Below are 13,288 nucleotides of genomic sequence, written 5' to 3'. Positions count from 1 at the left end.
TTTTTTTTTTTTTTTTTCCCGTTTATAAAAATACAACAGCATACTGTGGAGACACCAATGCGTGGTGACAGCATTGGCTCTGGAATCAGGCAGCTTGGATCCCAGTCCAGCTTCCCAATAACTGCACCCTGTGTAGCTTGGGACATGTGACCCAACTCCTCTGTGCTCAGTTTCTTCACCTGTAAAATGAAGGGACCCACCATATAGGTTTATTGTGGGAATTTAGAGAAGAGTTATAAGAAGTTATTAGAACAGTATCTGGTATATTCTATGAACTGAATCTAAGTTTGCTAAGAAAAACAGAAACAAAAAAGAAAGGAAATCAACTATAATCTCTCAGCCCAGAGACAACCGCTACTGACAATCCCTTGTCTATTTTGCGAGCCGTCTTTGCCCACGAGCCCCCACCCCACCCATGCCTTCAATGTCCTTAATGTCTCCTCCCCCCTCACAGCACACAGTCCCTGGTCAGGCCACATGGTCATGGCTCCGAGTCAACATCTCCATTCTGTACGTTGTGCCTCTTAAGCTTCACATCTACCCATCCCACTGCCTCCTAGAGAACACACTGCATGAGTACTTCACACTCAGCACCCCACAGGGAGCTTGGCATCTTCCCCCTAAGCCTGCTCCCCGTCCAGCGCTGCCTGTCACTCTGAATGGTAGTGCAAGCCACCCTTTGTCCAAAACAGAAACGCAGGTTCATCCACTCTGAGCTCCCTCTGTGCCCCACCTTCACCAACCCCTCTGGCCCTGTGATTCCTACTGCTTCACTTGCTTTTGATTCTGTTCCTTCTCTCCACCTCCACAGCCCCCACCCAGGTCCAGGCCACCATCATCTCTCACCTGGGCTATTGCAACAGCCTCTTCACTTGGGCTCCCAGCTTCCAGGCCCACCTTCCTCCAATCCATTCTCCACACCGTAGCCACAGGGGATACTTCCAAGACACATACAGCAACAGCTTTTCTTGCTTAAAATCCTCCAACAGCTTCCTGTTACCCTTAGAATCAGGTCTAACCTTCTCACCTTCACAGTGCACATGGCCCCATGTGAGCTAGCCGCTGGTCCCCTCTGGCCTCCTCTCACCAGTGCCCTCTCTGTGCTCCAGCTTCAGCACATTCATTATTAAAACACAGTTCCCTTTGCGTAGAATGTTCCTCTCCCCTTTGCGTACCAACATCTACTCATCCTCCAGGCCTTAGGAGTGCCACCTTGTCTTCTAGGATGCCTTTCCTGACCCACTCCCCATACCCCAAAGACCAGCTTCTCCTGCAGCAGCCCCTGATCCCCTATCAAACACCAATCACTCTTTGGAGTTACTGCTCCTTCGGCTGGGTCTTCCCCCAGGCAGTCAGCTCTGTGGAGCTAACTGGCTCACCACTCAGCACAGAGCAGGGGCTTACTAGACAATTGTCTAATGAATGAGCACGTAGGTTTCTTTATGATTTTACAAAATATTCACACATTCCTAAGGGCAGTACAACATTTCATTGACCGACTAGATCAAAAATGATTCTCCAGAGTTGTTAATTTTCTCTGTTGTATGTAATCTACAACAGAAGGCTTTCTTTTCTTTTGTTATATACTTGGGAGAGATCTTCAGGAACGGAATTACTGAGTCAAAGGGTATAAACTCTTTCAAGCTTCTTGATTTATGTTGCCAAATTTAGTGAGCACCCCTAATCTTCAGCAAATCCCATGGGACAAAGCTCTTCTGCAGTATGCTGAGAACAGGTTACTAATTTCCCTCAGCTCTGGGAAGCTCAAATCCCCCCAGGTGGTTCCCTCCAGCTTCCAGCAGCCTCAATCCTCCAGCCGGTCTCCTCCAACCTCAAGCAGCTTCATCCATTTCCCCTGGGCACTGTACAAATATTATCATTTCCTATGTGGCCTATGACCTGAAAACGGCTGGAAGGCACGGCCACAGAGCCCTAGTGTGACTGCGCGGAAAAGTGCAGGCCTGGAGGCAGGGCACACGTGGTTGTCACCTGGAGCCATCACTTAAGGTCCCACCTCAGGCCCGTGGCCCAAGCCAGAAACTCTTTCACCCCTGACTCCTCCTCAAGCAACTGAGTCTGTCTCCAAGATTTCTCTCAAGTCCACCCCCTCCTTTCTTTCTCTTACTTTCTCAGCTTGGGTTGAGAAGGCCCTCAGTACAGCTTGCTACATTACGGTAGCCCAGTGGTTCTGAAATTTAAGCAAGCATCAGAATCACCTGGAGGGCTTGTTAAAACACTGATGGTGGGGCCTCATCCCCTGAGTTTCTGATTCAATAAGTCTGGGGTGTGGGCAGAGAATCTGTATTTCTAACAAGTTCCCAGTCACGACCCGAGGCAGACAAGGAAGTCCTGCAATTTCACAACGGAGGAAACAGACTAGGAGACGAGTATTATTCAAGAGTTTGTGATGGGGACCCGCCCCAATCCAATGACGAGATGCACGTGGGAAAACGGACACCACGGTCTTGGGTCTCCGCGTCCAGAACCGAGCCCTCTCTTCATTCCGCAGCCCCTCCCTCAGCCCGTCCCTCAGCCCCCGGCCCTCATTGTCACCCACGATCACCAACCGTAGTCCCAGCGAATGCCGACCCCGCAGGGACCGCCGCGCCGGGCCACCGCGCCTGCGCCAGGGGCGTTCCTGCACGAAGCCCCGCCTCCTGTCCTTCCCGCCAATCACAAAACCGCGCTCACGGGGACTGGCCCCACCCCACTCTAGACGCCAATGAATTGCTCGCCGGAAACTTAGGCAAGGAGAGAGAATGGGCTCATAGGTTGGCCTACGCAGCAATAAGTAAATCACCGTCCCGGAAGTGCTCTCTAGGATTGAGGGAGGTGTAACTCTATGATCAAGGCCTCGGTTCTAGGTTTTGAGTCTGGTGTTCCCGCCCACTGCCAGGGCCCGCCCCACTCTCTGAATAGGAGAACCGCCGGCTATAGTGTAACCATGACAACAGTAGGCCATTCGGTTTCGAATCTACCCTATGATTTTACAGGCTATCAATTTAAATAAATTTTAAAAAATTTAAACAATTGGAATAAGACACCTTTATTTAATCTTTAAGACACTAAATCAAACTTTCACAAAATATTTTTTGAGCAGCTACCACGTACCAACCGCTTGTAGAAGCTGGGAATAGTGAACAAAATAGACAAAGTTCCCGGCATTCGGTATAGCTTACATTCTAGTCAATAATCCAATACAATGAAATTTAAGGGAAGGCCAAAGAACTCAAGATAAGTGGTATTTTAATGCAATTAAATTTTTTAAAAAAACCAAAAACTGACATCGTGAACAAGTTATCAAAATTTTACATAATGACAGGATCCGTTAGTCAGATGTTGTTAAATGCTATGGAGAAAAATTAATTAGGGAAGGGAAAGGGTTGGAGGTCGACTGGTTGCCATTTAAAATAGAAGGATCAGGGAAAGCCTGGTGGAGAAGGTGACATTTTAGCAAAGACCTGAAGGAGTTGAGAGAACCTTGCAGATATCTGGGGGAAGTATGTTTCAGACACAAGGAAGAAGTGCAAATGTCCTGAGTGAGAGCTGCATATCATACAACTCTACCTAACTGATAACACCTATAGTTTATTCAGCACCTAAAATCTACCAGACCCAGTGCAAGACACTGGTGATTCTGCTATTGGCCCCAAGAAGCTCTCAGCCTGCCAGGATCTACCAGGAAAAACACTGTGCGATCAGTGGTGTAATGGGGGCTGAGAACAGTCCTGTGGCAGCACAGGGAAGGATGGCTTCCCTGAGGAGGTGAGCTTCAAGCTGAGCCTGAAGGATGAGTGGGGTTTAGCAGCGCAAGAATGGCAATGGGAGTGGAGTGAAATGTCCAGGACAACTCACAGGCACAGAATCAGGAAATACTGAGCTGGTGTGAGGGAAACATGGGGTGTGGTAGGGTTTACAACTTTATTTCCCACAGCTCCCAATGCAGTGCCTGATACACAAACCAAACCAGTGGTTCTCAACTTTGACTGAACTGGGAATCACCTTGTGCCCCCAGTCCCAGCCCCACAATGCTGGTACTTTATAGTCCCCAGTGATCCTAACGTGAAGCCTGGGCTAGATCTGCTGACCTAGAGGAAGGGCATCAGACAACCCGGTGCCAGGTGGGGGGATGGTAGACATATGTCATAATCCCAGTCTTAACAGCTGAGGAAAATACAGCTTGGTGAGTTCCACAACTGGCATCTGCTCACCAGCTAGAAGGCCAGGCAGACCTGGGCTGGACCTGAGCTCTTTTGCTCTAAGAGCATCACAGCCTCTGCAGCCCAGCACTGTGCTCGGGGCTTTCCCAAGAAATGCAGTCCCAAAGGTTTTACTGGGGCAACAGTCCCCATGCTTCTCTGGGGGCAGAAGTTGAATAATCTCCAGTATATTTCAGGATCCAAAGTAGCCTTATATTTCTTCCTGCTGCTCGTGTACTTTATTACATCCTTTCCAACCCTGAAAAAGCCAGGCATCCATCCTCTGCACCCTGAGGTGTTAATTATTTCTCAATTAGCAGTTGCCGGCTGTAGAGCATAGTGGTGTGGAGAGGCCTAATGACTCGCCGTGTTTAAACATCCCCACATCTTCAGAGCACTTTACCAATGGTAACTAATTAATGCTCATGACCCTCTTGGGAGGCAGGCCAGAACTGCTGCCTTTTACCGGGAGTTTATAGGAGGCTCTGCAGCCGGGAGCTGCAGGGTCCACTCCAGCCAGCCCTGGTCAGAGTAGATTTGCTCCCCATTGAGAAAGTCCATGGTGGTGGAGACCAGAATATAGCCCTTTCTCTGCTAGCAACTTCCTGGGTGACGTTTCAATCAATTAATTGATCAGTCATTAATTGGGTGCCTTGATTTAGAGAGTCCATTCATGGTTAAAACCTCACAAGTTCCCTAAAACAGAAAAAAAGAAAAAGAAAAATTCATTCATTCACTCGTTGTCATCTACGACAAAGCAAAAGCAAAGGACCGCACACTTGCCTTGGTGCCCCACAGCCCTGGGGACTCACCATGCTGTTAGTGGTTTCCACCGGCTGCTGGCCAGACTGGGAGTCTCTTGGGGGCAGGCACAGCCCTGAGCACAGGGCCTGGCCCAGTCAGGGCTCAGCAAAAGGTTTTGCTTTTTGCTTGTTTTAATATATCAATCAATAAATGAATGGATGGTTTGTCTCTCTCTCAGATCGGAGCTCCTCCGAGGACAGGTTGAGTCGTCCCTGCATACCAAACCCATGGCCTGGCACAGAGAGGTTCTAAGTGTGTGCTGAATGAACAACAAAGGCCGAGTTCACGGTGAACTCCCTGACCTCAACTTGCTCATAACCTCCTGAAGAGGCTGTCTCTCAAAGTGGTGGTCACGGCAGCCTGTGGTAAGACGTTATGAAGAGGGGAGAGCAAGATGCTGAGGGAGCAGCGTTGCAAAAAGGGGGTGGGATCAGGGAGGGCTTCTTGGAGGAGGGGGCGTGAAATTGGACCTTAAATGATAACTACGAACTTTCCAGGCTAAAAAGATTAGGAAGACATTCTAGTCAGAGGGACAGTAAGTAAGGAAAAAGGCTTCAAGCTAGTTCTGGCTGGAGCACAGAGCACACCCAGGCATCAGGGAAGCACAACTGGAAAGGCAGTGGGCGCCACTGTGCCAGGGCCTGCTGGACCAGACTGCCAGTTTCTCATCTTTGAGGCCAGTGAAACTTTTTCTATGAAGAATGATACTTCTCCTGCCCCACCCCCGCCAACATACACACATCTGTTTTGAGGCTTAACCCAAAACAGCTCCTCTTCCGAGAAAAATTCCTGGGTATTTTGCATTCCACTCTACAACATATATTTGTTATATTTGGAAAACAAGTGTAATTGTCACTCCAGGAAGATGGTTGCCTCCTCTGCCTAGGGCGCTGGCCAGTGTGAGAGGGAGCTCTGTGGGCAATGGAAAGGTTTTACACCAGGGAAGGGCGTGGTCAGTTGTGTTTCTTTGCCTGATTGAGGTGTGAACTGAGGCTGGAGGAAGAGGATGGGGAGAGAGGCTGGATGGGAGACTCCCGTAATGGCCCAGACTGGGGCGGTGGGGGAGAGGAGGGGACAGACTCCAGAGAACCACTGGGACAGTCCACCTGTTGGACTCCTGAGCCCACCCCCTATCCTGTTAGCCCAGCCTGGCCCAGACAGACTGGACTGGATGTGGGAGGGTGGCCTTGCCTGGGGATCCTGCCCAGCCAGTTCCCAGCTGTGCAACCCTGGGCCTCTTGCTTCCTTGTTTCTTCATCAGTAACACAGAACACCACGTAAGGCTGTTGTGAAGGGTTCATGAGAGATGTAACTGAAAGCAACTGGCTCATTCTTCCAGCCCATTCCAACTCCGGGGACCCTATGGCTGCCCTCGGCCACCATAAGGAGACAGCCATCCTTCTGCTGCCGCCTCGGTTTCCTTCAGACTCCCCTCTCTGGCTACAGTGCGGGATGCCAATGCCCTTCTCTCTCCAGGGGGCCTCTTCCCCCTGGGCCCAGAATTCCCCTCGTTCATTTATTCGCTGTCCAAGTCTAGGATGATTAGAGGCCAGAAGCAGGCTGGGGAGGGGGCCTCATTTTTTAAATCAAGATTCTTCAGAATTGAAGAGTGTGGCACCAAACGTCATATTGTTCACATTTGTAGAGCCCTTGCTATGTACCATGGGCTGTATTAAACACCTTACACCCATGTCTGATTAAGTCCTTACAATAAAACCCCATGCAGTACAAATATCACTGTTGTGTCCATTTTACAGATCAGGCAACCAAGGCTTGGAAAGGTTGGTTAGCTTGTGCATGGTCGAGACAACTAGTAACAGGGAGAGAAAGGATTCATCTCCAGGTCTGTTTGATGCACAGCCTGATCTCCCCACTCAGAGACTCCAATGTTATTTGTATCAAACATACATCCAAAGTTGTGGGAGCAGTCACCCAGACAGACTCTTTCTGTCTGACTGGATCCCCTCTGCTGGAGGCCCACTCTTTGGCGACCACCACAATGGCATCCTCTTGAGGAACCCTCCCTTGAAGTCCCCTCTGGCAGGGCCTCCCCCTCTCTTGAGACCCCTCAACATTTTGTCTGAGTCTCTCCTCTGGCCCATTCTCTGTCTCAGGTGTGTCACATGAGTGTGTACATGCGGTGGGGCAAACAGACCTGAGTGCAAATCCTCACTTTGTCACCCACTTACCGTGTGCCTGTGGGTGAGATACTCAGCCTCCCTGAGGCTCAGATGCCTCATCCCGAAGATAGTAGTGACATCTCCCCCATGGAGTTGTGGTGAGGTACAAGGAGTTAGCCCAGGTACAGGGCTTAGCACAGTGCCTGGCACATAGCCAGGGTTCGATAATGTTTGCTATTATTACAATTATTTTTTTAAATAAATTTATTTATTTTATTTTTGGCTGTTTTGGGTCTTTGTTGCTGTGCGCAGGCTTTCTCTAGTTGTGGCGAGCGGGGGCTACTCTTTAGTTGCGGTGCGCGGGCTTCTCATTGTGGTGGCTTCTCTTGTTGTGGAGCACAGGCTCTAGGCGCATGGACTTCAGTAGTTGTGGCGCACGGGCTTAGCTCCTCTGCGGCATGTGGGATCTTCCTGGACCAGGGCTTGAACCCGTGTCCCTTGCATTGGTAGGAGGATTCTTAACCACTGTGCCACTAGGGAAGCCCTTATTACAATTATTTTTAATGGTGAAAGTGCCCTGGCTGGCACAATGCCAGGCACAGAGTTGGGCATGTAGCACATGCAAAACATTTATCTCCTCACCGCCATAGACTGCGAGCTCCCAGAGGGGAGGGCCCATGTCCTGTTCATCTCTAGCCCTGCCACAGTAAATCTGTTTACTATGTAGAAAGGTTTTGTACATAGTAAATCTCAGTACATATTTGCTGAATTAATGTCTTTCTAAATAATTCCCTCAATTCATAAGAAAGGCTTGCTAAAAATGCAATGAAACAAAACTCTCAGCAACAGTTAATCTGTCAACCAACAACTCCCTTTTGAGCCCCTGCTTTGGGTTAGTGCTGCAGAGCACTGGCAGAGCCAGAAGAAGTCTGGGGCGCAATGTAGATGCCCCAGGACAGAGGGAATAATCACGTCTGTGAGTTCTGAGTGTAACTCAGCAGTTTACCTCCAGCAGTTACTCCAGCAGTTTACCTGGTCACCCTCATCTGGAAGGATGATGGGAATTGAGTTCTTTCCAACAAGCCTTTGCCTTTTCTCTTTGGTGCAGAGTTGAGTTAGGTGTGAGTGGACCAGGTAGAGTTGACGCCCTCCAAGGCTGGTGGCTTAGAGAGAAGAAGGCAGCCTCTGGATCCAAACAGAGAGGGGTTTGCTTTCCAGAGCCAGCATTTACTGGCTGTGTGACCTGGGGCAAAGGACTTGACCTTTCTGGTCTTTGGCTGCACTACAATGGGGTCAGTAACCTCCTTGAAATACTATGAGGAGCAAGTGAAAAACATTACAGAACTTTGTAAACTGAAAGCTCTGTATTAATATTAATAATAGAAATATATTCAGATCATTCTTTTGTAAGATTAAATGTGTAATGAGATGATGACTTTTAAGTAATTAAATGAGATTATGTATGTAAAGCACTTGAAGGGCACCTGGTACATAGCGCTCAATATTGGATGAACTATTGTTAATACTCCAGTACGGCCCTCCTGTCTGCTGCTCCACTACCTGACGGCTCTTCCCCACCATGTCCACATGGCTCACTCCTTCACCTCCTTCAGGTCTTTGCTCCAATGTCACATTCACAGCCAGGACTTCCTGACACCCTAATTTTCACCACAATCCCCATCCCTGCTCCCCAGCACTCCTGATACTCTCTCTCTCCCTACTTTTTTTCTCCGTAGCATTTATCATCATTTAACATACTAAATATCTAGGTTTTGGTTTACTGTGTTACATTCCCCCTCTACCACCTGACTCCACCCCAATTAGAATGTAAGCTCCATCCAGGAGGGCAGGATTTTTGTTTGTTTTGTTCACTGCAGGAGCCCCAGTGCCTAGTCCAAGGGGCACCAAACTTTTTCTGCAAAGGGCCAGACAGGAAATATTTTATGCTTTGCAGGCCATGTCATCTCTGTCACAACTACTCAACTCTGTTGTTATAACATGAAAGCAGCCATAAAAATATGTAAACAATGAGCGCAGCTGTGTTTCAAGAAAACTTTATTTACAAAAACAGGCAGTGGGCCTAATTTGGCTTGTGGGCCACAGTTTGCCAATGCCTGGCCTAAATCATTGTCTGGCACATTATAAATGCTCAATAAAGATTTGGTGAATGAATTAATTAGTGAATAAGTGAATGAATGAGCACAAGACACCTGGTACAGGGACTGGTACTCAATAAATGCTTATTCCTTCCTATTTTATACTTAATAAATACAACAAGGTAGGTCATGATGTACTGTATTAGAGGTACAAACAAGGTGCCATGCAAGTACTGGGAGGTGGCAGAGTCCTTCTCTTGGGATGAGGGAGGACTTCAAGGGTGTCTAAAGCTGGGCTCCCCTAGAAGCAGGCCCCGAGTCAAGGATTCGAGGGCAGGCAGTTTCTTTGGGAGGTGATCTCAGGAAACACTGGTAGGAGAGTAGGGAAATGAGAGAAAGAAGGGCCAGAAATGAATACAGTGTGTGATAATGAACGGGCAGCTTACAGCTATGGACCACTGGGTCTCAATCCCACATTCCTCCAAATTATCTTATCCCCCCACCCACCCCTGTTTATAAGGTTCAGGTATTTATCCAGTTTCCATTCCCCATTGGTTGAAGGCTGCTCCCAGGGGTGTCTGCTACCCAGTGCTTCCAGCCAGGTGGAGAGTGTCAGGAACTTGCAGTAGGATGACATTAGTGGGTACCAGGTTGGTGAGCAGAGAGGGGGCATGGCGGGCACTGAGGTGATACTTGAGCTGGCCTTGCAAGATAAACACACACCATCTTGTTTAAGATACTGTTTTCAGGTCTTTGATGCCCACAGCTAAGCCTAATCCTAACAGGGACAGTCGCTAATAGCTGTTGCAGTAGACAGACAGACAGAGAGCATCTTCTTTCTTCCTTCCCTTCTTTCTTTCTTTGGCTGCGTTGGGTCTTTGCTGCTGCACGCAGGCTTTCTCTAGTTGCAGCGAGTGGGGGCTACTCTTGGTTGAGGTGTGCAGTCTTCTCATTGCAGTGGCTTCTCTTGTTGCGGAGCACCGGCTCTAGGTGCGCGGGCTTCAGTAGTTGTGGCGCTCAGGCTCAGTAGTTGTGGCTCGCAGGCTCTAGAGCTCAGACTCAGTAGTTGTGGTGCACAGGCTTAGTTGCTCCGCGGCATGTGGGATCTTCCCGGACCAGAGCTCGAACCCATGTCCCCTGCTTTGGCAGGCGGATTCTTAACCTGAGCCACCAGGGAAGTCCCCAGAGAGCATCTTCTGTCCCTTGCACCCAGTTGGAAAACTTTCTGTGAAGGACTCTGATTGGCCCAACCTGGATCACGTGTCTGCATTTGCAGTCAGGGGGTGGGGTATTTTGATTGGCAGCCCTCTGCCACCACTCAGAGAGGGGAAGGAGCGCTTAGTAGCCCAGGAAGGAGAGGTTCTATTCCCAGCAGGGAGGGGCACTGGGCAGATGGAAGCAGTAGCTCTCCACCACAGTAGGGGTTCTTAGGTTTGTTTCTTTTACTTTGTGGGTGACAAATAAAACTCACAGAGGAGCTGCAATTTAATGAAAAAATTTACATGCCAAAATAGAACAAGCCCAAGCATAGAGCTATTGACTGGTTTGGGAACATAAATATGAAAAGTGCATTCAGATTTTTTAAGTGTGCAGTTTATAGAGCAACATATGTGGTAGGAGAGAAACTAATCTAAACCCCAAATAGTTAAAAAGCCATTCGTTCGTACTCTTTAGCTTGTCTGCCATTCAAGGCAGTGTGTTGGGTGTGTGTGTGGGGGACTTCCCTGGTGGTCCAGTGGTTAAGAATCCACTTTCCAATGCAGGGGACATGGGTTCGATCCCTGGTCAGGGAACTAAGATCCCACATGCCTCGGGGCAACTAAGACTGCGTGCCACAACTAGAGAGCCCGCGCGCCGCAATTAGAGAGAAGCCTGCACGCCACAACAAAAAGCCTGCACAACTAAGACCCGACGCAGCCAAAAATAAATTAAATATTTTTTAAAAATCAAGGCAGTGTGGGAGGAACTCAGGAAAGTTATTGAACCTCTCTGAGCCTCAGTTTCCTCATCTGTAAAATGGAGACAATGCTGATACATAGCTCCTGGGCTTGTGAAGGTTAAGTGAGGTGAGGCGTGTGAAACATGGGCCACAGGGACGGGTCCATGGCAAGTTCTCAGTAAATAGTCTTGATGATGATAATGATGTTTTTTTTTTTTTTTAACCTCCCTGTGGGAATATTCACTGCTCAAATTGTTCTTCTGTGGCCATCTAGAGGCCAGCTGGAGCTTTTCCACAGCTCCACAGGAGTTTCTGCTCACCACTCTCTCCAAGAACACCCCCCTCTGCTTCTCGTCCTCATCTCCAAACTAGAGAGGTCAGAGTCCAAACAGACCCGGGGATAGGAAAGGTCCTTCAGGTAAGTGGAACAGGGTGAGCAGAGGCGGGAAGCAGGACGTGGGGGCCGGTACTACCAATGTGCAGCCTGGAGAGGCTGCCTGGGGGAGGAGCCAGGGCAGGAGCAAGCAGGTGGTGTCCCTCACCCCCTCAGCAAACCTTGCCAGTAACTTCAGCCCCGCGGCGCCAGAGCCAGAGCCGGGGAGGGTTTCTTGCTGGAAGCATGCCCATGATGCTGGGGATCTGTTTCCATCTGCTCATTTTACTGCTGAGTTGTAAAGTGCTAAATGTCATTATCCTCCCCTTCCTTAAACAAGAAAAAACGTTAACAGCCTGAGAAAAGGAGATATTTCACTTCATTTGGCATCCAGCCACCACCATCTACACAGGGTGCTCCCTTGGGGCCTGATTAGAGACGGGAGAAGACCTGTTCTGTTCTGCTTTCATCTGCTGGCACCCGCTCTGTGCAGGCTCCAGGGTGGGCACTGGCAGCTAGAGGCCAGGCCACAGCTCAGCCAGGCTGTGGGCAGAGTAGCCAGCCACCTTCTGAACAATTCAAACACTGTAATAGGCGCCACAACATAAAGTGAGAATGGGAGCCAGAGCAAAGTGACTTGATCAAGGTCACCTTGCTTATTAGGGTCTGTGTTCTATGTGGCAAAGGTGAACTTGAATCAAGACATAGAAATTACATAAAAGAAGGTTTCGGCTCAATAAAAGGACAAACTCAGAAAACTTAGACTGTTAAGAAATGGATTAATTCCATCAATAGGTAGTGAGCTGCCTGTCTGCCAGAGGCATGCAAGTGGTTTAGATACTCCTTTCAGAACACTCACTGTTGAGAGGAGCTCTGATTTAGATGGAGAGGTTGGAAGAGGTGATGATTAAGGTTCTTTTCAATACTGAGATTCTAAAAACCTATAACTGAAAAATCTTACCTGTTTTCATGATCTTTAACATGCCTAGTTCATGCTGGCTAAACAGGAGTTTCTAGCACCTGATGTTGGCTGCTAGACACAGAGGAAGGAACGGGCAGGCAGCACAAGGTGCGATTCATCTTCATTACTCCGATTATGGGGTCATTAAGGCTTTTACTCTGCAGTGCTCCCCTAAGGAGCTCCTGCTGCTTCAGCTGTGTGACAGAGAGTTGTCCTCCCAGCTGCCCAGTAGGCAGGGGTGTTCCACAGGACTCAAAGCTGTAATTGAATAAAGATCAAACCAGCCAGAGCCACAATCCTGGCGGACTGCCAGGCCTGGCCTCAGCAGGGGCTTGCTGAAGAGGCGTGGCCAAGGACACGTCCTGAGCCCCAGGGACAGCCATCCTCTCCTCCGCACTGGGCTGGGGAAAGGCCGCTAACACAGAATGAGTGTGAACAGCGTGGAGGGTGGAGTAGCCAGCTCTGCCAGCTTAAACCTCCGAGAGCTTCCCATTGGTCTTCCAAAGTCCCCACTGTGGCCCACGAGGTCCTGCATGACCTGCTCTGCATGCTCTAGACTGTGAGCTCCCTGAAGGCCCGGGCAGGGTCTATTCTGTTCTGCACAGTAGCCCCAGAGCTTGGCACTATGCTTGGCACTTGGCCGGTGCTCGATAAATGCTGAGTGAATGACTGGTAGGCCTGTGGTCTTCCTGGACTTAACAGAAGTGAACTTGGCAAAGGAGGCAGCCCCAAGGGCAGCGAACACTGGCCCAAGGGGCTGGAGGTGGGGTTCGAGCTTCTATCCGTCACTGATTCA

At 49.2% G+C, this 13,288-nt stretch overlaps 1 protein-coding gene across 2 annotated transcripts in view; it reads right to left on the bottom strand.

The window, feature by feature from the left end:
- Positions 1-2,599, bottom strand: part of PARS2 (prolyl-tRNA synthetase 2, mitochondrial) — a 5,864-nt gene extending 3,265 nt beyond the window's left edge. Inside the window, exon 1 of one of the 2 annotated variants that reach the window (XM_029227168.1) lies at positions 2,568-2,599. Coding sequence is in view for 1 of the 2 variants with exons in the window: in XM_029227167.1 (XP_029083000.1) it covers positions 847-912 (66 nt within the window). In the remaining variant the exon portion in view is untranslated. Of the gene's footprint in view, positions 1-846; positions 2,399-2,567 lie in introns of those variants that run through there. The other variant, XM_029227167.1, reaches the window with a different exon arrangement.
- Positions 2,600-13,288: the final 10,689 nt, after the last annotated feature.

This window comes from Monodon monoceros, unplaced genomic scaffold (genome assembly GCF_005190385.1).
Source record: "Monodon monoceros isolate NGI ecotype Baffin Bay Population unplaced genomic scaffold, NGI_Narwhal_1 Super_Scaffold_18, whole genome shotgun sequence".
Taxonomy (NCBI): domain Eukaryota; kingdom Metazoa; phylum Chordata; class Mammalia; order Artiodactyla; family Monodontidae; genus Monodon; species Monodon monoceros.
Note: the sequence above shows the minus strand (reverse complement) of the source record. Positions and strands in the feature narration are given on the sequence as shown.